This window comes from Idiotropiscis lumnitzeri, chromosome 19, assembly GCF_059441095.1.
Source record: "Idiotropiscis lumnitzeri isolate Australia: NSW breed Sydney's pygmy pipehorse chromosome 19, RoL_Ilum_1.0, whole genome shotgun sequence".
NCBI lineage: Eukaryota > Metazoa > Chordata > Actinopteri > Syngnathiformes > Syngnathidae > Idiotropiscis > Idiotropiscis lumnitzeri.
The window spans coordinates 7,660,097-7,687,920 of NC_142409.1; the positions used below are offsets into that span (position 1 = coordinate 7,660,097).

Below are 27,824 nucleotides of genomic sequence, written 5' to 3' on the forward strand. Positions count from 1 at the left end.
AATAAAATCCCAAAGCTGGTTTGAATGAGGTCCTCCTGTCATGACTTCGTTAACTGAATCGAGCAAAAATGGCTGAAGAGGAGGCTGCAAGTCAAAAGGAGGAAATGGAAATGACCTTTAGGGCAAGTACCACGTGTTGTAAATGTCAGAGAAGGTGGAGGAGAAAGAGAAATAAATGACAAATTTGAGGAAGTGGAAGCTGCTCACCTCATGGATAGTAAAGAATAAATGCCTGTGGTCGCAGGTACGAGGCGCAAAAAATGTGAAATGGAGGATTTAGTTTGGATGATGAGAACCACAAAAAAGGACAATTTCACAATCGAATGACTTTGAAAAAGGATGAGGGGGAAGAGGGCAAAGTCATCTTGAAAGAAAGAATAAGTCTACAAAGAGGAGTTCAAAGTCGACAGAAAGAAAGGCTGTCATCGAAAGACGAGAAATCATTTCAAGTCAAACGTAAGCATTTTCAGTCGGTTTTTTTTTTCCGGTTCAGCTCAGACAGTTCAAGCCTTTAAAGGGAAAAATTAATAAGAATAAAAAAAAAAGAAAAATAAATTTAAAAAATTATATATATTATATATATATATATATATATATATATATATATATATATATATATATATATATATATATATATTACCATTGATGTTAAACGGTTTATTTTAATTGATTTCCACCCCAAAAAAAATCGATATAAATTTTATCTATTTAAAATGTACATTCCAATTTATATCAAGTGAAACTGGACAGGCTATTGGAGTGCACAGCTTGGCTTCAACCAGCAGAGGTGCTGTTGAGTCCATCTAAACCGGTTTGTGCAAAGAATTCAGGAATTCATTTATAATTTTCCCCACGGTATATCCGTCAAATTCGAAGAATTAAGCCGGTATGACTTTTGATGAAACACTCTTTAGGGGTTTCGTTGAGCTTCACTGATGCAATTTGTTGCAGTGTTTCAGCATTTAACTTTTGGCGTTTTGTGACTTTGCTTTCATTTAAATGAGTTCACTTCATTCAGTGTCCTCAATAAAACCCTCTTACAAACGATCTACTGCGGTGTAGGATCATGCCGAAAACAATGCTTCTGATTGCCGGGAATTTCATCACACTGTGCCAAAAAAAGTCAACATGCAATACCGACTCTGACTTTGTTGTCTTATAGCACATGATTTGAGATACATGAACGTAGGTCGTATGGTGTAAGTGACTTGATTGCTGTTGTCAGCAAAGGTAACTCCTTTGAGCTTGACTGTGAGATATCCCTGCAACATTGCCCGAGGCTGCTAAGGTTTACGCGCGTATGTCGGCCCATCCGCACATTTCGTCTTCTCCATGGTTAATTCAGAAAGCGACACGGTTCACGGGCCTACGCTGCTGATGAAAGAGCAACAGTGGTTCAGTGGGATGTCAGAGTTCATCACTGACGCCTCTTTATGTTTGACACACTGTCAAAAAGCTGACATTGGTGTGATGTCTTATGCGCACTACGCTGACTTATTATTTGCAGTGCCAGCACTCAGGAAAGGCTGAAGATATTCCTCGACAGCACATTTTAGGGAAAGGTACTTTTTAGATAAGTGAGTAGTCCGTCTTATCTCAAAGGGATATGTCAAATCCAATGACCTCTAAAATACTACATTGTGGGACATTTTGGATAAATTTAAAAGTGACGGAAATTGGGGAAGTAATGACATATATATATATGTATATATATATACATATATATATATATATATATGTATATATATATACTTATTCACATTTTTAGCTCAATTTGCTGTGAGTTAGAAGTCTCAAACACTATTTCACCGTACCGCTGATTCAATGACCATTGAGAGAGAAATTAAAAGGATGACATACATGAGTAGAAAATATCTTTTCAATGCCTGAATACTGTGTGTGGGGGTGTGTGTGTGTGTGTGTGTAAGTGTGTGTGCACGTGGATGGCTTTGATCATGATTATCAGTTTTGCACCTATTTGATCCGCTGCTTGCTCTTATCGTCACTTGAAAAGTATGGATTTGAACTCCATTAAATCCTAAAAATCATTTCCTGTATTTATTATCTAGTAAGTGAACAATCAGATCACTTTAACTGTAATTAATAAGAATATTAATGAACTTTCATGGACTTCATCATTTTGTCCGTCTTTTTGCAGCCCTTTATCAACCTTCTACGATACCATAATAAGAATTAATTCTTCAGTATTTTGCCCTCTTTTTGTGTGTACAGTTAAGAAAATAACAACTAGTCTATTTAACCAAATGCACGGCCTATTGTAGCTTAACTTTGTAAAAGTCCGTCAGCTCAGTGCTAACATATAATGTAAAATGCCATAGATGGGCTATTAAATTTAACTTCCTTTTTGATCATGATATAAGATGATGTAACAACACTCACATATATTACACTCAGTTATATTCCAACGATCTAGCCGCAGTGCAATCGTTTGGGGGCCCCTCCAAAAAACTGGGGCCCTAGGCTATTGCCTGTGTTTGGCTTACGGTAAATCTGCCCCTGTCAACGATACGGACTGGCAGTCGAGGTGACCTGAGTGATTGTGACCAAGCCTGAGGCGAAGTGATTGCTATCCACCACAACTCCGCAATCCAGCTAGATTGCTAAAACAGCGCAAGACATCATAAAAAATGAGCACACTTCCCCTGCGTTTTGCTGCAAATACCTGCAGCTCTACGTGTGGTTAATGCGAGAAATGCAGTGAGGAATGGCTTTCTGTGACCATTCTGATGTTCTGTTCAGAGGCGGCAGCTCTGAGAAATGAACAACTGAATGCGTACTGATAATACAACATGGTGGCGGGGTGCTTTTATGACTATATATTTTCATATTTAATCCCAAATTGAGAGCAAGCCTGCTGTTCTCACACTGCAGTGGGACATGAGCGGAACCTGAGAGTCTGAAGCATAGAAATAAGCTCTCAATCTGTTTCGTACATTTCACACACACCGACCAAGCAACGCAGCATGGCCCAAAGGCAAAGAATGATGGAAAATGCTTTTCTTATTATTCACACGCTCATAATGTGACAGGCCCGACATGGCCGCCTTTTTTTGTGATTTACTAGCCTGAGGGAGAATTTTGATGGCCAAACTATTATTCATGCTGAGTTATATTAAGATGAAGACTCTTGCCATGCCTCGTTGTAAATTGAATGCCTTTTCACCACTCAATATTCATTTACTCTCAGATTCTTATTTGAGAAATATATTTTATCAATAGCACGAGTAAAATTGTTCTTTCTCCGGGTTTTTTTTTGCAGACTATGAAGAATCTCACATGACTTTAGGATTAAAGTTGAATAAAGCTCAAAGACTTGCGGCATTTTAAGATTACAAAAATTAGTGATGGCATTTTTTTTCCTTCTTATATTTTCTCTTATTTTTATTTAGAGATTCAGCAACCAAAACACAAATAAATAGTGTTTACAGGAGTATGGCGACAGCAATATTTATGATTTATTCTATATAATATTGTCATTAAGAATACATGCGATAGTAGCTTTTATTGTTGCAGCAACGCCCGTGTTTGTTATAAACAATGCAGTGTTCGGGAGGTAAACCTAAGCAGCTTCCCGCGACATCTGTTCTCCAATTTAACATGATTACATTGCTCAGTGCTGAATCATGAAGATGCGCTATGATGCACTTTGGGATTTGGAAAAAAAAAGAAAAAAAAAAAAGGTGTCTCATACTGTCACAGTGACTACTTGTCATCCTTCTTGTAAAACACAAGTCATAGTAATGAAATATATTATAACCTCATTTTCATTATTTGTTTTTTTGCTTAGATTTAGTTTTATTTTATTTTAAGTCCTATCTACTCGTTAGGTTTTCACCTCCACCTGCTCGACTCTCTGTCACTTGTGCCAACCAATCGGCTGGCTCAGCCAATAGCGTCTGATCCAGGTGTGCCTCGTTGGCTCATCAATTCGTTTGTATTTAGTCACCTGCTTTTTGTGAAGTCTGTTTGGCCTTTGCTGCTGTCGTGCGTCACATAGCTTTTGTCAAAGTATTTAGATTTGTGTTTTAGCCTGTGTGTTTGTTTTTTTTTGTTTTTTTGTCATTTCATGTCATTGTTTTTTTCCATCATGCTGAAGTAACCTTTTGTTTGGCCTTTTTTTTTTTTTTTTTGAAACAATCTTTTGAGTTCATCCAGGCTTACTTACTTCCATTTCGTCCTAACCTTAAAGTGTGACACACAGTCTCAGCTGTAGCTAACAAGTCTATTTATTTTATTGCTATCATGTTGCTAATAAAATGTTTTTTTTCCCTGAGATTCTTGAATGCAAACTTATTTCTTATACTCAGTGGTTAAATCACCTTTGATGTTTGAAAGGCAAACCTAAATTGGATGCCTGGGGCTAGTGCACCTTCGCACCCCCCTGCCCTCCCCAACCTTTGCACGCCACTGACTTAACACCAGTTTATCATATATCATAAGATGAAGCATTTTATCGGATCATAAAGTTTTACGATGATTTATGACTTCTTGTGACAGTTCTAGGTAATTTATCTGGGCGTATTAGAAACTAGAATTTACTCCAAAAATATGACGCGACACTTGATTGTGGGTGTGGGAGGAACATCAAGTACACTAGTGTAAATATAGCGTCACATTTAATTAACAAAGGGATTACTCAGTGTCGGTTATTTTTATTTTCTAGCCACTTGTCACACACCTCATTTTTTTGGTTGGCTGAGATACTTTTCTTCACTCAGACTCCTTGAACAATAACTCAATTGTCATGAAATTGGAAACTGAAATCATTAGGCCACATTAACCAATCAGAAGCATTTGAAACATACTTTAACTGTTCTGATTTATAATTGGACACATCGAGCTTGAAGCCTTTGTCGTTCCGGCCACCTGATGTGGATGAATTTGCTTTTAAATCATACAACTCCTGTTGTTCAGTGAAATTTTCGGTAGGTCTTGAAGTGGTCTTGTGAAAATGAACTTATTTATCTTGAGGGTACATTCATAGACGAGGCGGATATCATCGCTGCGGTGTGTGGCATGCAGGCAATTCAAACTCGCCTCGGGGTGAAAAAGTACTCCGCATTTTGTCTAACTTTATATTGTTCAAGTGGTTGGTCTTTATCTCCACTTCTGCACAAAATTGTGATCGGTTGTGTGAGTGTGAGCGTGCATGCGTGCCGTCTTGCATTTGGCTGGCGCCTATAAAGGATGCTTAATACAACTTCAGGTTACTTGATGGGCCGGCCCCTTATTTTTGACTTTGGTTTCAGAGCATATCCTTGCAAAATATATGTATATATATATATATATATGTATATATATATATATATATATATATATATATATATATATATTGTAATAACATAATTATTACTGAATTAAAAATATTATTATTATTTTTTTTTTTTTTTAGATTCAACCTCACACTAGTTTACACCAGAAGTCATATTTACCATTTTTCTCCCGGAAAATAGAGGAATTTCCCTTCAAATAGGTGACACAACCACAAAGTGTGTAATGAAGAAATTCTATTAATTCTTTCACCTAAATCTGCTGTGCTTTGTTTAAAAAAAAAAAAAAAAAAAAAGAACTGCTGATTTCACCCAATGATTTATTAAAAAAATACATCAAATTAAACCTCAATATAACAATACAAAATAATAATAACATGGACTTTAAATTGCAGCAAAAATGTTCAGTTCCAGCAATGGCAAGCACGAGTAGCACATCAGGGCAATAGAAATATAATGCGCAGTAAGCATGCACGTAAAAAAATCATCAGCGCCTCGGCTTATTCAATACATGACGTGATCATCACTTGTGGAAAAAGTGTAAAAATTTGCAACACGATTTTTTTTTTAATAGTCACAGATGTGGTGCAATGATTCACTCGCCTGACTTCCGTGCAGTGCAGGTCACGTAAGTTCATTTTTCACTCAGTGATGGTGTGAATGTTTTACTGTACTGTATGCACCCTGGTCTTTTGCCGAGTCAGCTCAGAAAAACTCTATCTCAGTTCGTCAACCTAAACAGGATACGGAATGTTGAAAATGATTGGATCTACGGGTGTGTTGTTTTCTCATGCGCCTTTCCAGAGTCTTGAGCTTAAATTAGAAAACTGAACCGCACGATCAGCCAGTTTTGACAAAAACAAAATATTTAAGAAAATCACTTTGAGCTATCATCTGTTTCTATGACATGGAACAGGGTGATATTGAATACGACCTGGTGTCCGTTATTCCAGGCATACAGCACTCGCTCTCTGGCGTTGTAATCAAGCATGGAAATATGGAAGTACTGATTGAGAAATGGAATGTCTATGTACTCATATGTTGACGTCTTTGTGGAGTATGCGTAGTAAACCTTTGCTCCAGATAGGTGCGAGTTGGTGATATACAACGTCCCGCAGATCATGAATGACTCCCCGGCATTCCTTTTAGAGTATTCCGTGTTCCAAGTGTTCAGAACCTGCAAGGTGTCTGGATCAATCTGAGAAATAACAACATTTCCGGCATTTTGGTTGGTCGCATACGCAACCCACATTCCAAGTTCATCCGCCATGACGTCGATATCCGAGTACCCTCCCCATGTGTAGGGGTACATGTTATGGAAACCGGCAAACTCCAAAGCTCGCTGGGCCAGCACGGTGCCTGTCTCAAAACTGTACTTGACAAGAATGTTGCTCTGGTACTTGTTGTAGTAAAGTGAGCCATTGTAGACGATGTGATTGGTTCCCTCCCATTTGAAGGGAAGACTGTACGTGCGAGCGACCACTCCTGCCGTGAAGTCCTCCATTGTCTTGAACTCTCTGATGATCTTACTGTTGGTATAGCCGTCCATGTACCAAACCTACGACAAATAAATTGGGTGGATGTAGAGATAGGAGGGTTGGATGGATTGATGGTAAGGTGAGGCAGATGGAAAGTAGGATTGAAAACAAATCACAAAATAATTCAAATAAACACATAATGAATGGTGTCGATTGTGTAATTAAAAAAAAAAAAAGAGAACCTTTCACTCACTCTGTTGTGTCTCGCAGATACAAGTGAATCAGTCATCCATGCCCCAAAGCGGGTTCCAGAGGTCTTTATTGTAACAGGCCCATTGATTTTCATTAATTTTCCACAGGCTGTTAATGAAAAGAATACAGCAGTCAAATGAAATGGTGAGACTTCATTCAAATCCAGATACACTGAATTAATTTCATGCTTCAGCCCAATTAGCCTAAAAAATGAATCATTTTATGTATCACTCTCTCTCAAATTTTCCACTTATTTTTGGTGAAATGAGTCACGGCTCACTCCGCTCTCCTCTCCTGTGTTGAGCTTTGTGTCTATTTAGACATCTTGAATCAATACTTGTAAAAAGACTAAGTGACAAGTAATAGGTCAAGAGACGATTTTCTCCGTGCAACATTTGAGAAGTACAACAAGATGTAGTTTGAAGTAATGTAATCAGACGTGCTAGTGTGTAACTGTAAGCTGCCGTGCCGAAATGAATTTAGTCTGAATTTCGCTGGCGCCACTTCTTTTCATCTGCCTTTGACAGACTAAAGCAACAATTGAAATTCATCTCAGGTTTAATAGATCAAATTTACATATAATATATGTGCATATATTCCTCCCAGAAAGTACAAAATGAACTGTGTAGCAATTTTGTGTTTTTTCCCCAGAGACAATCCTTTCACTTCCCTTTGTAGCTTTCCCGTCTGTTTCAATAAGAAATCAAGTTTGCACCCGTTTTCTGACATGTACTGTATCTTCATGAGCAGTTACGGATGCTATTTCTTTATTTAACACATCGGGCTCAACATATTATTGAGGCATAGTAAAAGCTGTGCTAGCGTAAAACATCCGCTAGCATAAATGCTAGCTGTTCTTAAAAAGGCAGCGAGAGCAAAACTGAGTTCGGTTGCATTTTTATTGAAGCATTGAAATATTGCTAAAGTCTTGGTAAATCTCTGCTCGCTATCTGTCATCCTCCGCTCACACGGCAATCGCAATTTTCACTCTGAGCGCCTTGTTTCCACCGATGTCAAGCGGTTGGAATGATGGCAAGCTCCAGACTTTAGAAGTCGGTACACAGATGGCGCCCCGTCCATTTAGGAGAAAATCTAACCCTTTTAACTGCGCCTTATGCTCTTGAAAATACACTAAATCGAGTAATTCAACACTTAATTGGTGAACTAGCACTCAAGTCATATGTATTTGTGTACTTATAGAAAAAGCCTTAAAATAATTTTGTCATCCCATCGTTCTTATAATAAACAGTTAACTTTGGTGTTGGCAGCATTTCAGACCATTTTGAACAATAAAGATGTATGATGTGTAATAAAATTGTAATAGCGTTTCACTCACTTAATTTGCCCATACAGCTGCGGAGCCTGTTATCCAGTCGCAGGAGCCGCTGATAGAGCTCATCATAGTCATAGACTCCAAGTTCCTCCTGAATGCTTGTTAACACTGCTGACAGATTCCTGATCTCCTCTTTAAATTGGGAGATGAGTGTAGCATCCATCTTGTACTGCTCCAATACGGGGATCAGTGGCTTCAGCTGGTCCATTTTGTCTTGAAGTTCCTAAACCCGGAGGAAAATTTTAAGATATAGATTGATATGGGGAAATTAGAAATGATTAGCCACACATGAATTAATATGTTCGACCTGGAAGTTTCTAGCCATGACAGATTTCCTGTTATCCTCAAACTGTCTGAATTTGGTCCTCAGGCCCTTCATCTGATTCTCCATCTTCATCACATACTGAAAATCCCTCTGGGTTCGCAGGTTCAGCACCTCAATGGACTGAGACATGTTCTGCACCTAAAACCAAATCAAATTGCAACAGCTCTGCTATGCCAAAAGGGGGTCATTAAAACAAACGGGAAGATTTTGAAACCATGCCACGTACCTTCTCTAGGAGATGGCGCAGCTGCCTGCTCTTGGCATCTCTGGAGCACAAATTTTGTTCTGGGGCAACCACAGTGCAGATGCAGCGGCCTTCGGTATCCTGGGCCGAGCTGAACACCTGCCACCCCTCTTTGGGACCGATGGTCTATGAGTACAAAACCAACACTTACATTGAGACAAGACCAGCGCCTGAATAGTCAAATGTTTGTAATATTATCTGGCAATTATCCTCGTTATCAGCAAAAGTGTCCGTGAAAAAAATTGACATTGCTTGCCAAGTGTTGACAAACTCTAAACTCAATAAGGGAAATGATGGTGAGAGAGGACAACAGTGAAGAGCTTAAAACAAAAGACTAAAGAGAAGATGCAGACAGAAATCATTCATTTCCCATCATAAATGTGTTGATAATAAAGCCACATGAAAAATGTCCAATTATGGATTACATATGCCATCCTGCAGCACAAAGCTGTCTCAATTTCACATTGACTCTGAACAAACATCATTTGGACTCCAAAACAGTTGCGAGATTCATTGCCATGATAATTCCGTATTTGCGTGAATATTACCTCCATCAGTCAAGTGTCCAGTGTTGGAATGAGGACAGCAAATTGGGAATAAACAAAGGCAATGCCCAACATTTTATGTCATCCACTATACAATGTTGAGATTTATCAATATTTGTGCGGAGTCGGCAGATCGGCCCCCTCAAGATGACAAGAACTGCAAATGTGTTATTTGTGTATGCAATGCACTAAAATGACAAAATATGAAATTTTATGTGCGTGCTGCAAAATATTGTGAGTAACTTTCATGCCTGTGTGTGCACTGTGAAAGCAGTAGACTCACGACTTTGAATTACAATATGTGAATTTCTTTTAAACACAGTCATGACTGGATTGATTGAACTTTGATTTCAAGGATTTATTGTATTGGTATCATTTTAAAATGTATTTTTTATCAGTTATACTGAGTAAAAGAATCCATAAACTGACACGATGCCCCCTAGATGTACCTGATGGTATTGCAGGCATTACACTCAAAGCCTTCAATTAATTTAATTAAATAAATGGCCCGATATATGCGGCAGTGGCTTCACCAAAATCATTTTATTGCAACAACATTCTTTTTCCGCGTGCCGCTGATTGCGGAAACTGGAACTGTCCATGAGCTGGTTGGGCAAACACTGTTTCTTCCTCTTTTGTTAACGGTTTAACCTTGGTAGAGTTCTGCACTCGACTGAGTGCTATTCTAATTTCTTTATAATCAAAACATGTACATGCAAGGTCAGAGTTTCTTTTCCTCCCTATTATTGCGTCTTCTCACGATGACTTCAACGGTGACTTCGATCAACAGAACGATTCACTCACGCTCTTTAAAAAAAACAAAATTAATATGCTTGACTCAATAAAACAAGCCACAATCATTGAAGATACTGTCACTTGTGAAGTGATTTTTCTATAAATCCCATCTCCTCTTCATTCTGTTGCCATTCAATTGTGACGGACATTTGCTTTCATGCATCTAGTATGACTCTAGATAGTGCTTTCCATAACACGGAGAACCTTTTTGGAACGCGACATTTTAGATTTAATGGAAAATGACTGTAGATTATATCTCCATCTGTTGTAGTGTGGCACATTGATTGCAAGCAAACTGAATTAAGATTCTTCACATTCAACAGATGAAAATGAATCCAACCCACTTTTGGAACGCTTCCACAATGCTCTCATTAGTGCTTACGTGAGCCACAGTACAATTCATGCTGCAGGCAAACTTTCCTTTTCTGACAGTTTTGCATGCTGTTTTTTCTCCTTGCGCCGTTATTCTGCCTTTGTTCCCAATCTTTTATTGTAAAACAGGAGAAGAGCATCCACTTTTAGCTGGTCTCCAAGGTGGTCTGTCTTTGTTTGCTCACAGTCAACACGCTGCACAAAGGAAGACGGTCCAATGTGCTGACTGTATGCAAAACGCCATGCGCTATCTTACAGCCGAGTACCGTCGAGCTTGGTGTAACCTTTTCCGAGGACAACGTGTGGAGAATGCCGTCATCAACTAGTACTTTAGCACACTTTTTGTCTGCACGGATGCTTTTGTGGAACTCCCCATTGTCTCTGCAACTCTCTGTTGTCAAACTGCTTGCCTAAAATGCTGCTGCACACGTACTGAAAGAAAAGATATTTCTTCAATACTTGCTTTCCAACTAGTTTAGGATTTAACGTTACTTTGCTCTATGATCAATTGTGGTCTTACAAACACTCCATAACCAATTTCATGTTATGTCAATCAATTGATAGGATTAGTGGAAAGTGTTTGTTTTTTTGTTTATTTCTAAAGGGGTAGAGGTTAAATGACAGGTTTAAAACCATTCCAGAAATTTGATCACCTTTTGAATTGTTCAGATTGTAAAACAATTTTTTCCCTTTGTCCATAATAGAATTTTGCAGGGTCAAGCTGTTGCCATCACACAGCCTTTATTCACAGTCATATTTTTTTTTTAATATTATACTTATAATAATCCCTCAAGGGGAAATTCAATTTACACTCTGCTGTATATTTATTTTTTATTTTTTTTGCACAGCACACACACACACACACACACACAGAACCAAATCCCACACCTGCAGGCACGCACCAAAGGGCTGCACAAACAGATGTGCATCTGTTGAGCAGCAGGGGATGGGAATTTCAAATGTAATTTTCTTTATTCAAAAGAACTATGCAGATTAATGAACAGTGATACAATACCTGCGCAAATGTGGCAGCGTTAGCATTCACCTAATTCGCATTCATTGTCCCTCATAAGGTGACTTAAGATGTTGACAAGTAACCACTTGAGCAGTAGCCAGGAATCAAACTAGCATCCTCCAACAGCCAGATGCCATTTTTACATTTGATTTGCTCAGGATTCCATACTCAGGTGCTTCCAGAAAACCCCAAATACATTTATTTAAAAAAAACTAACAAAAAAAAACTACAATTTGAATGGTGTTTAATTCTAATTGCGAGTTATTATAGTTAACAAAAACAAAATAGCTATGTCTAAAAAAAAAAATAAATGCTTTAAAACAATCAAACGGACTAAAATAACGTTTATAAAACATATTTTGCTCATAGGGAAAGCCTCCATTTTTGTCTGTCAATTAATATGCATAAACTTCCGAGGTTCATTTGAAATATATTTACTTTATTGCTTTACTGTTTGTCTAGAAGAAGGAAGGTCAAACTTTCATTTGAGAATTGTTCTTTATTTTATGACTCGTTGTGGCCTTTTTTTTTTATTGAAATTTTGCAATCAACTCCATTTAAAAGAAAACAAAAAAAAACTAAAATTAATTCTACTACGAATTAAAAAATAAACAAAAACAAAGCATTTGCGAAAAATAAAAATACATTAAAAATAAACCTTCTATAAGAACGAGAACAAAAAATCCCAAATAATTATATTCTATATACTTTGAAGGACCCCAAATTAACAAATTAAAATGTAGCATTTTTTTTCATCAGTCAAACCAAATGAATACGAATTCTTTCTATGAAATGCACTCATTTAATTTCTGTTAAAAATACAAGCGACGCACAAATCATTCCTAGCTTACTGTTGACGAGCTATTGCGCCATCCAGAATCCTTCACAAAGATACAAACCACAAACCTCCAAGCTAAAAGGCAAACGTGCTAACATCCAAAGACCTGTTTGGTGCAAAGCCAGAGACAGTATTGCACAAACCTGCAAATTGAAAAACAGGGACGGAGGCAGATGCAATTTATCTCCTCGTCCATCTGCCTGTCCAAACAAGCCACGGCGGTGTAATGTGCGCCGCCGTTATGGATGATCATAACGCTCAAAGGAGTGAACACCTCAGCTGTAATGGCAGAGGAAGATGAACTTGAATGCGCTGCCAGTTCTGTAATCAGACTGAGGCAGACATTTGAGACAGCCAAGACGAATGGTAACACCCAAAGACGGCGGCCGTGGCGACACCAGCGACCATCAAACAGTTTGCAGTAATACACCGACAAAGAGAGTCAGTGTGGAGAACACGAGATAAAATCCTTCCTCTCAACGGAGACTTGGAAGAAACGAGCGCAGGGAAGATTAGTTTCCTGGAGGTGTGCTGCACACTCGTCGTCTTTGACTTCAGTCAAGATGCGAACGTGCAACTCGGACTGAATGAGCATCAATAATCATATTAACGTTATGATTGCAACTTTTTCAAATCAGTGGGCAAGCGGGCCTTTTGATTGTTGAAGGAGTTTGAGCAGATTGGCTGCGAAAGTTTTGGATGTGACTACCGCTGGCGCATGTTGAGCTTTCAAATCAGATTGCAACCTGAAGTAACTTCATGACTTGATGTGGGTGCCTGCACTGTCATTATCCTCCCTCACAGTTTTTTTTTTTACGACCGCATAACTCAAGAGAGCCCTCCGAAACGACCCTTTTGAAGAGCTTGTGTGAAAAAGTAGACTTCCTTTTAAAAGTCAATTTAAGAACCCTTGATCAAAAGTGCATCAAGTGCTTTATTAAAAAAATAAAAAAAAAACGAGTCTTGCAATTCGAGAAACATGGCGGACTTTAAAACCAATTTAAGCCTGTCATCTAACATCGCTGTGGTTGTTGTTTGTCTGCTAATTAGCGGGATATTTTCGAGTTCACGCAAAAAGGGGGAGCAGCTCCATTGTAATTTCTCCAGGCGCATTTTTATTCTCATCGGCACAGTGATGCATTGTTTTAAAAACGGATGCTAAATAACTAGCCCAACACCTCTCAACACCTGCTTGCCGCTAGCTATTTAAAGGAAATTTGATGATTGCCTCACGCCGTCCAAAAATAGTTCAACATTATCAGTCCATTACTCCATTTGCTTCCAATTATCTGAGGGCTGCAAACGAAGCAGAGCTGCGCAGACTTTCCTTCCCCCGCAGCCAGGCATTCACAGTCCAACAAGGCCTCCGTTGCAATAAATTAAACGTCTTCTCACAAATTACGACCTCTGTTGAAATTTTATGCTTGCATTTGCCCGCTCTCTCGTTGTCAGGCAGACTCGCTTTGAGATGATTTCTCTCAATTTCTGACATGCCTTGATAACAATCACAGTCCGTCTTTGCTCTCATAACGGTTATTGTTCATTTTTTTTGCTCCCTGCCTCACTCTTCTATGTACAACCATCATTTTTCAGATTTCAGATTTCCTGTACGACTGTGAATATTTCATGTGAGACTGCCAAAATTGTCTTGACTAACAACGAGGACCGGTTTACCGTGGGAGACAACAAACAATGACCAAATTTTTGGATCACAATGGCACCCAAGGATCAAAATGGTCACAGATGAATTTATTTCACATGAAACGGCACCTACACTTTGAAGGTTTGATGATCTGTATGTCAGCATCCCTACATGAGGCCAATAAAAAAAAAAAAACTTTCTCTCAGACTTTCACTGCCATTGACGGGTATAGAAGTCACAAAGTACATTAATTTTACCTAGGCTAGGCTTTAAAATGATTTACTCAATGTCTACATTATAACCACCTAATAGGAAATACAATCGAGTATTTTGAATAAATACAAATTTTCTTGTAAATTCAAGCAGTCGCACCGGTTTCCTCATCCTTTCGATCGTGTCCTCCAGGTGCGGTGTCTAATGTGTAATCTTCCGCAAGAAAAAGTCCACTTTTCATTCTAATTGCGATGCTCTATTAGCACCCGCAGTGTAATTACCTGGTTGGCTTGGAGCAGACAGAACATTGTGCAATGCAAATATTTTGATTAGCTCACAAAGGCTTGTGGTGATGGCTCACACAACAGCGACATAATGCACAGGTGCCCTGGATTATATTAAATTGAACCTGTGGTTAGGGGCACTTCTAACACATTAATTTATATGCCAAAAGTGAACGCAGCCAAATTGCTCCATTGAATACATCAGGAGGGGGGGGACAAAGCTTTGTGTGCGTGAAAGGTCTGGCAGCCGGTGAGTGACAGCTTAATACTTTGCAGCTTAGAGTAATTCCATAAAAGGTTTTCATTTTCAAATCATCTTTTAACGCTGAAGCATTGACTCGAAGGCAACAACGGCAATTTGCATGCAGTTTGTGCGCCGGTAATGTGACATATTCCCCAAATGGCGGTGGGATATTGAGTTGATTAATAGACCAATAATGAATGATTACGCGTACCCTTCAAACTTTTATCCTATAATTAACCTGTTCAAACTGGATCGATACCCTTCATCGGAGGTTTGAAGTCTTTGAGGAGGGGGCGGCGTTGTTTTTAGCCTTTCAGCACCATGATGTGGACAGCTCCTCATTTGCCACTGGAGGCAACATGGATATAATTTTTCATTGAAACGCATTTACAGGGATGCATGCGTATGGACACAATTCCGCAGGGTCAAAATGATAAATGCAGTGCTGATTAAACATTTTTTATTGATGGTTTTGTAACAAGTGGCTATTTTATCGCGATTACAATTGACTGACAGGGCTGCTTCAAAATGAACCGGGAGCTTCATGAATTGTAATTATTAAAAGTCAATGGCTTTTTGAATATTTTCATTTTATTGCTTCACCTCCAGTGAAGTATTTGAGTGATGCTCAAAAACTATATCCCACTTGTGAGAAGGAGCAATCATGAACAAGAAACATGCAGCATGTGTAAGAAAGTCATCATATTAAAATAATGTCATAAAACTCACCATAGATGGGTACAATCCAAAGATGCTCAGGGACAGGAAAGAGTACAATATACGCAACAGGAGCCGCATGCTGACTGCTGTGTGCCGCGACTTTGCTCCGAGCTGTATTCCTACTTCACTATGAGCAGCCCCACAGCAGCTTGTCGGGTTTTTAAGGCTCTTGGAGTGCGCGGAAAACCGGGAGGGAGCTCTGCTCGCAGATAAACGTCCGTCCGCTCACTAGCATCACACCCACCTCTCCTTGGTAGTCAGTGAGAGCCAAGGAAAGGACTATGAGGGTGAGGGAGAGAAAGAGAGAGAGTGAGATAGAGAGAGAGAGAGAACTGCTAAAGAGTTTCGGGTCTATTTCATCGATAGATCAATAGAATAATGCAATGTATCGTCGCAGTTAGCACGTCAGTATCAGTCCCAATTTATTTAAATGTGAAGAAGCGCGAGACACAGCCGAACTCTCCTTGGAGGCGGGTTGGACCAAGCGTTCATATTTTGGCATACGTAAACCAACTTGATTGCCCACCAATTGAGTTTTGTGATGTTACTCGTGGCGTTCCGCAGGGATCAATCCTTGACCCTCTATTGTTTAGCAACTACGTGCCACCTTTTGGGGATGTTAATTTTCACTGCAATGCTGATGATACCCAATGATATATGCCTTTAGAAATAATTTTAAATAGGAAGGTCAGGGTACACAAAGCATTAGAAACTGCCAGCAGACCTTCTCGGGCGGAAAATATAAAGTTGGCTTGGGAGGTCAGGGCTCTGTTAGACCTGCGCTGTCTATGAATACCGAACCGATTACGTTTTTTAGCCAACCTTGACCTGTCGTTGCATTCAACATCCCCCGTGGCGCGAGTTTAGAACTACTGGAAAACTTATTTTTTTTCCTTATCATCAGTATTCATGGGTTTTTCTGCGGTTCATGTTCCTACATCCTAAGTTGACTGTCATACTCTCATCAATACAGCAGACTATTCTATTTCTTATCTACAATATTCAGACCCGTTTTTTTATCTCGCTGCCGTGTAGATTGTGTGCAGGATTTATAGATTCATAGATGGTTTTTTTTGCTTAAGTGGCTGATAAGATAACAAATAAACTATCTGTGAAATGTATAAGGCGATCAACGGATGCCCAGTTTTCACCAGACAGCGCTTATTGAAAAACATTCATGAAGAGTTTCTCTGCAAATATCTAATATAATGCCTTTAGTAGCGCTAGTTTTGCCTTGTTTGGGGAAATCGTAGCTGTCATGCCTGCCAACAGCAACTGGATTGGTATTTATTTTTGTTTTTTTTTAACAAGTGCAATAGAAAAGACACAAGAACCACATCAAAGATGATGTTCGAAAGTAGTAGGTAGAGGTTAAACAGATTTTTGGAACCTGGTGCTACGGACCACGAGAGCATCTTTTAGTGTAACATTCAATTTTTTTAAACAGGATTGCCCAGTGAAAATGTAAAACGGATTTCCACCCTGATTAGGAGACTGAACTTCCGTAAATTGCTAGAGGATGCAAATTTGATGTGAAACTTTGGGATGAGTTCCATTTTGCTATTCAAACAATCTGAGCTTCCACTTGCGCATTCTCTTTGGTTGCACCCCCCCACACACACACACACCAAAGCGGGAGACAAGATCAAATGAAAATGACGAGTCAAGTTCATTTACTCCTCAGAGCAAACCTGTCACTTGGCATTAGCAGGATGGACATTTGCTTGCAACGGGTGAGGAGAAAGTTACAAGTAGATTTTTTTTTTTTTTTTTTGTGCTAACATAAGTCATTTACTTTTAATTGAAAATTCATTAAATTAGGGCTGTTAATGTAAAATCATTAGAAGATAGTCTTCCAAGACAATAAATTATTAAGCATATTTTTTTTGTTTCCCCTTAAAATACAAATAAAATGTGACATTTCCTCATGCCAAGAATGAAAGGAAAATCTTTTTAGATGGAACTTTATTGATTTCAAGAGAGATGGAATTGCACCAGCCCAAAAGTCTTTCGTTGACGTAACATATCCTTGATATAAAGCACTTGACAAGTACAGTAGGTGGCCTACTATTCCAAAGTCTTTTTTTTTTTTACACAAACCACTGAGACATGCAGTTCACTGTTGTTTAGAATCCAGTTTTAATATTTAATTGAACTATAAAAAGCAACGTGAAAACATTTTCTCTTTAGTTACAAAAAAAAAAAAAAAATGGGTCACCTTAAGGGCTTCTCATTGCATTCATTCACAGAAGGGTTTCAACAGTGGATGTCTAGCAGTTGTGGAACGCTCTCTTTCAAAAAAAACAAAAAAAAAATCCCCACCCAAAATATATCAACTTAATTGTTTAACCAAGGTATATACAGGGTATAACATCCTTGCATCCTAAAAGGTTATCAAGAAAGTCTGAGGTATACAACCAAAATTAAAAGCCTGTCAGAAAACAAAACAGAAAAAAAAAAAAAAAAACAACAAATAGAATTAAATTAATTAAATGAATGCCATGATTGCTACTAGCACAGGATCACAACATTAGTGGGAGATGTTGCCGTGTTGTTGAGCCTCAAGCTTTGGAGTGTCAATATATACAAAGGGCAAAGTCTAAATTTGGCAAAGGAGAATTGTTTGGATGCTCACTTTATTTGCCTGCTGAAAGGTACACAGTATTTGGTAAAACGGAACAATCGCGGAATTCAAATGGAGAGTCCTTTTGCTGGAATAGCCGGAAGCCGAGTGTAACACATGCAAGTTTTGAAAGTGGATTCAGAAATGACAGTAATGTACAAAAATTATTAAAATATACCTTCTTTTCGTTTCTTAGCACCTCTTTGTTTCATTTTTGAGTGTGTTTTTGAACCAGCACCATTGTTTTTTTTTTTTTGTACAACACCTGGAGAATCCAGAGAGGAGGTCCGTGTCCACCCATGTCGCCCGGCCGCCGCCTCTCTCGGCTCACTCCGATTTGCTCTCCTCTGCCACGCTTTCAAATGTCCTTCACCTTTTGCTCCGTTGATGGGGTTAGTCATGTGGTTCGAGCCCTACAAGGGCAACAGGTAATCTCCCGGGTTACGCGTACATACATGGAAAGGACATGTTTGCTACACCATCTCTTATTCAAAACTTGCATGTGGCATAGAAAAGCCTGGGGTGGTGGTGGTGGTGGTGGGGGGGTAGTTGGGGGGCTAGGGAAGCTTCAACTTGACTTTCTCTGCTGACCCCATCAAGTCCTTTTTAATTATTATAATTATTATTTTTTTTTTTTATCTTTTCATTTTTATTTTTAGCCAAGGAAGCAGACGGGCCCAACTTCAAACCCAAACTTCTGATTTGGGTCCCCAAAGTCAGTCAACATGACGTCGATGATTGGAACCTGATCGATTTTGGGAGTATTAATCTCCATCACAGTCTTTCCGTAGCCCTTCCTCGTCTGCAACAGAGAAACAGAGCAAGCGCTTAGAGGAAAAAAAAACATTCAGGAATGGAAAAATTTCGACAACGCTTTTAAAAGCATCCAAGCCAGGGCCGACAAATTGACGTTTTCCATATTTATTTCCAAAAAAAACAAGATCCTTACCGCACATCCGTCGGAGAGGGCCTTAATGTAAGGGTTGTTATCGTAGGACATCTCCTCGTCATTGGCACCCAGGAAGCGTAGCGACTTGTCATAGCTGTCACTGGTGGCGTCATGCCATGCCACTGACTGGTGGCAGTTGTAGGTGAAGTTCTGCCTTGCCGAGGCTGTCAGTAGTCTGAGGAAGGTCATCTGCACCATGTTAATTGCGTTGCCGTCTGAGTCGACGTAGGAAAGCTGCGGAAGGAGCAAAGTCCACGTTGGAAGCGATTTGAGCTCCGTCCTATTAGCAACCTTGTAAATTGAACATAGGAAATTGAATTATCGAGCCTATATGTGTTTACTGTCACTTGACATTTAATAAGAGCTTTTGAGCTGAATAGAGCTGATTAGACATTTGGAATGACACTAAAGAAGGCTATAGAGCAGGGGTGTGCAAACTTTTTGATTGGCGGCCCACAATGTGTTCTAAAATTTGACAGAGGGGCCGGACCAGGAGCAGATGGATGGAGTGTTTTGGTAACCAAAAAAAAACATTTAATTTTAAATGAAAGTGAACAAAAGCATTACAACTAAATATTTGTGTTTGACATACCAGAGTTAGGAAAATAAAACATTAACAAGGTTTAGTCATTTAATTTTTTTCCAGTTTGGCGGGCCGGATTAAAAAGTTTAATGGGCCACATGTGGCCCCCGGGCCGTAGCTTGCTTACGCCTGCGTTAGAGAAAAATAAAAACTATGTACGCTTAGTTAACAAATCAGCACATTTCTATTATTTATGGTGTAAATGCGATCAATACATCTTTCCTAGCTAAATTGAATTTTAGAAAAAACACTGAAGAGACAAATGGGCAACTTTTTAAAAGAAAAAGCTGCATGCTGTCAAGTTTGTCCTCTATGCACCCACAGAAACAGCAGTTTGATTGAGCAGGACATGTGTTGTTTACGACAGGGCATTTTTACTTGCTCAAGGGCAATGTGAGACCGACGGTAGTGTTATATCGCCGCGGTGTTTTCATATGAGCTCTAACTCAGAAAAGCGGAGATGAGTTTGTTTGTTTTTTTTTTAAACCAAAAGTTGGCCTCGTTCCCGGCACACTGAGCGTGAGAGAAAACACTTACTATTTTACCACGCTTAAATTCACTGAACCATGACCCAGGAACTTCTTTCGGCCATGAGGATATTCTGACCTGTGGAAAAAGAGAGACACGGTATTTTTATGGAACGAATATGCCCTTCTTCATGTTCGTTCCAATAAATGATTCTCATTTGCATTTGCCTGTCATCAATTGCACAAAAGTGCAAAGCCTTTTTGTGTGTGTTGCGCGGTCTACTAGATTAAAGATACCATCATCGGATTTCACAGAAAAACATCATGGGTATAAACGGTTAAAAGCAACTTACGCCATTGGACTTTTTATCTGGATAGATGCAGGTTTCTCCACCAGCAGTAAAGTTACAGTAGACTTTGAAAGAATCCCCTGAGCAACCTTGGTTTGGATCAATCCAGTATTCACCTGAGAAGAGTCAATGATCCTTTTTAAATGATATCCAAATAAAAATGTACTAGTGAAGACATGACACACCTGTCAAAACTGCTTTAATGCACTTCAGCATTGAAAACGAAAAAGATGCTGTAACGTTATGATATCATCTCAGTTCAGGATTACCAATTAATGGACAGGCTAAAGCCATGCCGAATATAAAAAAAATACTTTGGTGCAACTTCTGTGGCATTTTGGGGTCAATGATGTTAAAATAAGGGGAGGGGCTTCAATAAATGAACTAAAATTAACTGTTTTGTCCTGGCTGCTACAAAATGATAAATTTGGCTGAAAATGAACAAAAAAAAAAAATAAATAAATAAAAAAGAGAAAATGTACACAGCAAAGTTAGCTGTATGTTTTATGAATAGCCTCTGTTTTCCTGCTTAACTTCTTTTTACACTTGCATGACAGAAGTGTTCATGTGGCCGGGCAGTAATCTCCCTTCTCCATTTTTGTCACTCGTCATCAGAGTTAAGACTGATATTTTTGTTATTTTAATGGTGGTTAACTTCTTTTTACACTTGTATGACAGCTACGCATATTAAAAGTTGACTTAAAAGATTGTATTTATTGTTATGATTTTTAGTTGTTTTTTTTTTTTTCTAAATCCAAACAAAGCAACTAATTATTCAATTTCACTTAGTAGCGTTTTCCTTTTTGGACCTACCATCAGGGAATTCTGGGTGGCAGAGTTGCAGGTCTTTGCAAGTTCTAGCTGGGTTGTTCTGTGTCCCCATGGGATATTTCATGCGCTCGATATCCTGTTTAAGGTTGTTGAGCGAGCCAAAGATGTCTTCCATGCCCTCGCCATAGTCCATGAAAGTCCCGGCTGCGTCCGACTGCATATCGCTGGAACGCTTGGTCTTCTTGGGGGAGCGGACGGGCAGTGGCTGGATGACCTCACCCGGTGGGCCCTGCGGGGTGCGTCATAGATGTCGAAAGTGGGAATTGTTCTTGATTGAAACACAACACAACTGTACAATCCTTATTGACTTACAGGAGGACCTGGAGGACCAATGGTACCGGTATCTCCTTTAGAACCAGCTGGACCCTGAGAGAAAGATTAATTAACCATGTTGAAAATCTTCTGAATAACCATGTGCCGGTTTATATTTAAAAAAAAAATGTTTTACTCACAGTTGAACCTTTAGCTCCCTTTGGACCTTGAGGACCCTGAACGAGATAGCACATCAAATTGGCATTCACTCCACGGAAATCTAAACAATCCAATCAGTGAATAGACTTACAGGTAGACCAGGAGGACCGGGGGGACCGAGAGGACCTGCTGATCCACTGATACCCTAATAAAAGATGAGATAGAGGCGGCCATGCATCAAAGAAACAGTGGAGAGGAATAGTATTGCTGTGAGACTTGAGTAATGAATCAAAAGCTAGATTAGTGCATGGGATGAATATTAAAGAGACACAGAAATGTTGTCATCGTACGAGAATTGTGTCGGTTGAACAAGTTGATGATGCCTCGTGAATCGGGTCATAAACTACTTACACCGTCTCCTTTGTTACCAGATGACCCTTGCGGCCCCGGCAAACCTCGGTCTCCCTTCTCTCCTTGTTCGCCGGGAGGTCCGATCAAACCGATTAAACCTGGATGTCCCTGGATAAGAAAAATGCACATTTTTAAAGCACAAAGGTGCTCTTTTAAAACGATACTCGTCAGCCAGGGCTATGATTGCTTTCCTTCCACAAAAATATATGAAAAGTACGCATTGAGGGGTGTGGAGGCTGACTTTTTATTAGGATTCAACATCGCTTCACATTGTTGCGTATAAAAAAAAAAAAAGTTTGAAGTAGAACCATAATGCTTTTGAAATAGGTATGCTCTAACCACACACTTTGCATGTAAAGAGTTATAAAACACAACACTCGTCCTCACTTTTCAACTGCTCCCGTCTCAGGCCGTCGTGTCCGTGTGTGGGAGGTAATTATGATGCAGTAATGTGGGTTGTCACAATATCCTCACTACTTCTATTTTACCAGCACATTCAGAGGCATCGAGGATACGATTAGAGTGATGCATCACAGTGCTGATTCCTATGAAAAAGTTTTCCCTGTATTGCCACTGTGGACCAAAAAAAAATTGCTGCATTATTTCTTATCCTTAAATATATTGTTCATAGACAGACTCGAAGTGTGTTGTCTGAATCATCTATGACCGCAGCCAAACTCGGACCATGATTCATCTTTTCCAAATTTTCTAATGACAATCATCCAATAAAGTTACCTTTTCACCCTTGGAGCCTGGGTCACCTTTCAGACCAGGAAGTCCAGGAGGACCCTGAACAGAAGTAGAAAATGTTAAAACAGAACCACTTGGTGCTGGATAAAATAAAAATTTAGAGCATTATCGAAATGAAGATTCCAGACAAAAAGCTTTAACTGACAACATGACACACGCGTAATGCAGCAAAATTAAGGACAACCGCTTTCCGAGTTGACAACTAACCATTGGTCCAGGTGGGCCATCCTGTCCTGAGGCACCGGGTAGTCCTTGTTCACCCTGTGAAAACATGACGTTACATTATTTGTATTTCCCCTTTCCCTAATTTTCTATGTTTATAACCAGAATGTGTGTATTACTACTATATTACTACTTTATTACTACTATATTACTACGTATAGTTAATATCTCATTATATGATTTTTAATTGGATGGGAAGTCACTGAATTAAAGAGCAAAAGTATGACGGCACTTAGGTATACTTGTTGTTATAGACTTACAACTGGGCCAGGGATTCCACGTAAACCTTCTGGACCAGGCTTTCCAGCAGGTCCCTGAGGCCCCACAGGTCCGGTTTTACCCGCTGGACCTTCGAACCCAGCCTCACCCTGGAAATAGCAAAACAGGAAGTTGTTGCAGGGAAAGTTGTACTAGTTGGTAAAAGTCACGATGTGACAATGTCACTTCAAGCCGAGAAATCTAATTAAGAGTTTGTTACCTTGGCGCCCTTCTCTCCTTGTCTGCCTTCAGCACCAGCAGCTCCCGGAGGCCCCTGAGAAGGAGGGCGGGGGTGTTATTAAGCATTTAAATACATAATTGACATTATCATGCAGCCGTTGCTTGCAGACGAGCGGCTGATTGTGACACCTCAAAACATTTCAGAGGCATGACAAAAGAAAGTGATTTCTTTTCAAATGTTGAATAGTTTATCTTTAATTGAAGGTGTTTTCGTTCCTTGCGATAGTTCGCATTTTCTAATTGATTCTGTCTTTGCCAAGTGGGAGTATCTGGCATATATTGGTCAAAGATTCCGCCTAGCAACAAGCAGCCAGGAAAAGACATCTCTCCAGCCATTGCTGAAAACTGGCTGGTTGATAATCCAATTTTTTTTTCCAAAGAGTTCAGACACTAACCAGTGTGCTTGAACGCCACTTCAGTGGTGTCAAGATCAATTTGAGTGACTTGGTTTTGTCTGCTTGAAGTTTAATCAAAAGACAGGTGTGTATCCATGTCAACGTTCCAGTGTCATCGTTTTTCCTCTCCTCATTCCGCCGCCACCCCGTCTCGACTCATGCGGCCAGCTAAAGCCGGAGTGCCTATTGATCGAAAGCCCAAATTGAGCCCCTTCCTAATTCCCCCGTCCAGCTTCTCCTACCTTGAAGCTTTCGTTAGCTTGTCATGTTCACTTGGAACTGGCGCTCGAGCGTATCTTGATCAGAACCAAGACGTTTCCCTTTTTGCACAACCGCAGTCTTATAAACTGAACAGAATTGTTCTGTGTCATAGAAATCATATAAAAAAAATATTTTTTAAATTTAATTATAGTCTTGTTTCCTCATGTGCCTTTTTTTGTATTGAACGTTAAACTTTTTTTTTTTTTTTTTTTTTGCCACCTGTGCTCGTCAACGAAGTCCATTGTGTCTTCCAATCAGCTCCCCCGGACACTCGTCTTATGTCCAGGTGTTCCTCATTGTCTCATCAGTTTTTTGTTTTGTTTTTTCCTCAGTTTTGTTTTGTTCTTACTTTGAGTTTTGGTCTTTTAAGACGTTGTCAGCGCTTCCGATTTATTTTTGCTGAATGTGTTTATGTTAATACTTTATTTTGTTTCTTCTGCCTTGCTGCGTTTGAGGCCACAACCAATTGACCTGTGTTTTGCCCACACGCACACAAAAAAACTAACAAAAAGAAAAATCGTGACAATGGACGAGTAAATTGTCGTAATCTAACGACTCTGTCCAAATTTCCCCGAAGGGTTGCAATTAGTGCAATAAACAGCTTTTTCTTATCCAAAGTAGTGACTGACTGTTCCAACTAAAGTCACCCGAAATCCATTTTGTGACTTTTCCTAAACGAGAAAATACCACCTTATTTTCCTCATACTCTGTTTCTTGAAGCAACTCCCGGATCCTTTTAGCAATGGTTCCACATCTATGTTATGAATCTGCTTTGCCGCAGCTGTCAGGCAGCAGCATGCAATCAATAATGTGTCACACTTGCAGTGGCTCTCATTTTGAACAAGATTTAAAGGAATCAAGGATCAATTTCTTGATAAGCCCTTTTTTCATTTCTTGCGCGACAGGGGAAAAAAAAAAAAAAAAGGATTCCTGATTTTGATTTTGCTCGTTTCCCATCAACATCAGACTGAAGATCGTCTTTCGTTCACGACAGCATGTTCTGCCTGAATATCCCGGCTTTATTTTATTTATTTATTTTTTTTTTATGAAAATGAATCACCATGCTTAAGTGCAGGTGTGACAAGACCAAACTGTGGAGGAGGACAGGCACGATCTCATTTATTTCAAAACAATTTTGGTTCATGAATGAAAACTTTTGGACATTGAGAGCATTCATATGAAGTTGGGCCAGAAATGTCAAGATGCAAACTTGTAATGTTTTCAAGACCATATGGAAAATGAAATAAACCAATCACCTTCACAGCAATGAACTTACTCTTTTGCCAGGAGGTCCAGGTGGGCCGGCTTCCCCTGATGGACCTGGGGGTCCCTTGAGATGCAGAGAAACACATTATGTTAGGCAATTAAAATACAGTTAACTCACATTAAATCGCAAACTTCAAAAATATATTAAAGTCGACATTTTAGACACATTACTCTCAAAATATGAACAGTATACATTTACAACCCCTGTAATGTGAACAACTTACTGCCTGACCAGTTTCACCATCCTCGCCCTTCTCTCCTGTTTCTCCATCTGTGCCCTAAAAACATGTTGGATGTCAAAAAAAAAACAAAAATACATTAAATTATCAGCCCTACTTATTGCGATTCAAACAGTGTTATCAATATATTAAGCATAATTCAAAATAATTTTTAAATAACTTAATTTTGCCTCATACTCACAGCAACACCTGGCTCTCCAGGAGGACCAGTGTCTCCGGGAAATCCAACGGGACCCTTTTAAAATGAAAACAAATTGTCATTGAAGGGAAAGAGATCAGATTTGTTGCAGCTGAAGCAAAATGTTTTACATGGGAGAAAAATCATGATACTTACAGGGTTACCCTTTGGACCATCATCTCCTGGGGGTCCTTTGGCGCCAGCGGGTCCAGCAGCACCGGGAGGGCCTGCCTCACCCTTCTCTCCTCTCTCGCCTTTGGGTCCCTGTTGTAATTGGGGCAATGAGGGTTATATGTAAATATTTTGTGTGATGACGCTAAAACTCTTTGCCAAGTTCTGAATATACCAACGCTACGACAAACAAATTTTACTGTTCTGTTGACAAAACAGAGATAGCATACCCCAGTGCCTGGCTCTCCAGGTGGCCCGGGGTTCCCAGCCTCACCTTGTTCACCCTTGTAGAAAGACAAACCTCAGTGACTAAAATTAATGTTGCGCAAATGAGGATAGTGCGCCACGTACCTTTTCTCCCACTGAACCGACGGGACCCACACCACCTGGAGGACCTTGTGAACCCTGCAATACAGAAAAATGAGGTGAAGAACACCTGCTGATAACTGGAGAGCTTGTAAATCCACAGACAATCAATTTACTGTCACAATTGTTGAACATTGCCACGATTCTGTCTCAATCCATGTAATTAAATCATACATACATCAGCACCACTCGGACCTTGAGGACCTCGAGGACCAGGGGGACCAGGAGGACCCTACAGACAAAAAAAAGAATACAGTTGTGTGCATAGTGAATACATTTTTAAATATTTAACTGCGTGATGGTAGAGAATCCGTCTCTTACCATGGGGCCAACATCACCGTTCTCTCCTTTCTCACCAGGAGGTCCTGGAAGCCCCTGATGATATAAAAACAAATATACATCTTATAACACCACGTGACATAAATAAAAAATAAATCATAATTAAAATTGCAAAGAAATGGCAAATTTTGATGGCATGTGATTTGTGAACATTTCCACTTTTCATGAAATTTGCTGCAAAGAGTTTGTTCTTTTATTGTGCTTCTAAGTCAATTCTGCGTGACAAAACCTCTGTGCGATGCATGATAATTCCTCGATGCTGAGATCTCATCGGTGTCAAGTTGCCCGTTGAGATTAAATCGTTAGCGGTCTAATTATGCAGAATGGTAAATGTGATAAACGGAAGGAGACGAGGAGAGAAGGTTGGGATTTGCAATTAATGGAAAGTCGATAGGAAGTGAATGAATTCTATTTAAAAGTCAATTAATTGCAACCCGGTGCAGAGTATTTCAACAATTTAATGAGGTCTCAAATAATATACGGACATTTTATTGGACTGCTGTAACGATACTACTACTACTTGAACGTTTTTTTTAAATCATATGAAATAATGCTTCAGTCTAGAAATATTAAACAATGTTGAAAACTATCACTACATATACCTGAATATATACCTGTGTTTAAATATATATCTAACCTGTAGGCCGATGGGACCAGGTGGTCCAGGGAAACCTCTGGCTCCTTCATCACCTTTCTGCCCAAACATACCCTGCTGACCTCTGGGGCCAGGCTCTCCATCAGCTCCCTGAGAACCAACATTTTTAAATATGACAAGTTTAAAATAATACATTAGAGTGATATACTGTAATGGCAGTTTAATTCACGACAAAGCAGGTACACTTACAGCAGGACCTGGGGCACCAATGGGACCTTGAAGACCAGCTGGTCCAGGAGGACCCTAACAAACATAAACCAAAAATATA

At 39.4% G+C, this 27,824-nt stretch overlaps 2 protein-coding genes across 5 annotated transcripts in view; both read right to left on the reverse strand.

The window, feature by feature from the left end:
• Positions 1-5,591: 5,591 nt before the first annotated feature.
• On the reverse strand, positions 5,592-15,820 carry olfm3a (olfactomedin 3a). The gene is made up of 6 exons (XM_088283064.1): positions 15,601-15,820; positions 8,906-9,049; positions 8,662-8,817; positions 8,358-8,577; positions 7,023-7,129; positions 5,592-6,849 (listed from the first exon to the last, which is right to left on the reverse strand). Exons 1-6 carry the CDS (start codon positions 15,667-15,669, stop codon positions 6,169-6,171), a joined length of 1,377 nt encoding a protein of 458 aa, XP_088139190.1. The 5' UTR covers positions 15,670-15,820; the 3' UTR covers positions 5,592-6,168.
• A 1,719-nt stretch (positions 15,821-17,539) lies between these two features.
• col11a1a (collagen, type XI, alpha 1a) overlaps positions 17,540-27,824 on the reverse strand; it is a 41,846-nt gene continuing 31,561 nt past the window's right edge. For all 4 annotated transcript variants that reach the window (XM_088282746.1, XM_088282744.1, XM_088282745.1 and 1 more), the window contains 23 exons: positions 27,746-27,799; positions 27,539-27,646; positions 26,884-26,937; positions 26,741-26,794; positions 26,548-26,601; positions 26,427-26,480; positions 26,182-26,289; positions 26,029-26,082; positions 25,833-25,886; positions 25,619-25,672; positions 23,667-23,720; positions 23,449-23,556; positions 23,174-23,227; positions 22,952-23,005; positions 22,217-22,324; positions 21,957-22,010; positions 21,847-21,882; positions 21,707-21,760; positions 21,377-21,623; positions 20,567-20,679; positions 20,284-20,352; positions 19,164-19,397; positions 17,540-19,016 (listed from right to left, as the gene is read on the reverse strand). In XM_088282746.1, coding sequence (XP_088138872.1) covers positions 18,870-19,016; positions 19,164-19,397; positions 20,284-20,352; positions 20,567-20,679; positions 21,377-21,623; positions 21,707-21,760; positions 21,847-21,882; positions 21,957-22,010; positions 22,217-22,324; positions 22,952-23,005; positions 23,174-23,227; positions 23,449-23,556; positions 23,667-23,720; positions 25,619-25,672; positions 25,833-25,886; positions 26,029-26,082; positions 26,182-26,289; positions 26,427-26,480; positions 26,548-26,601; positions 26,741-26,794; positions 26,884-26,937; positions 27,539-27,646; positions 27,746-27,799 — 1,980 coding nt within the window. In that variant the 3' untranslated portion in view covers positions 17,540-18,869. The remainder of the gene's footprint in view (positions 19,017-19,163; positions 19,398-20,283; positions 20,353-20,566; positions 20,680-21,376; positions 21,624-21,706; positions 21,761-21,846; positions 21,883-21,956; positions 22,011-22,216; positions 22,325-22,951; positions 23,006-23,173; positions 23,228-23,448; positions 23,557-23,666; positions 23,721-25,618; positions 25,673-25,832; positions 25,887-26,028; positions 26,083-26,181; positions 26,290-26,426; positions 26,481-26,547; positions 26,602-26,740; positions 26,795-26,883; positions 26,938-27,538; positions 27,647-27,745; positions 27,800-27,824) is intronic.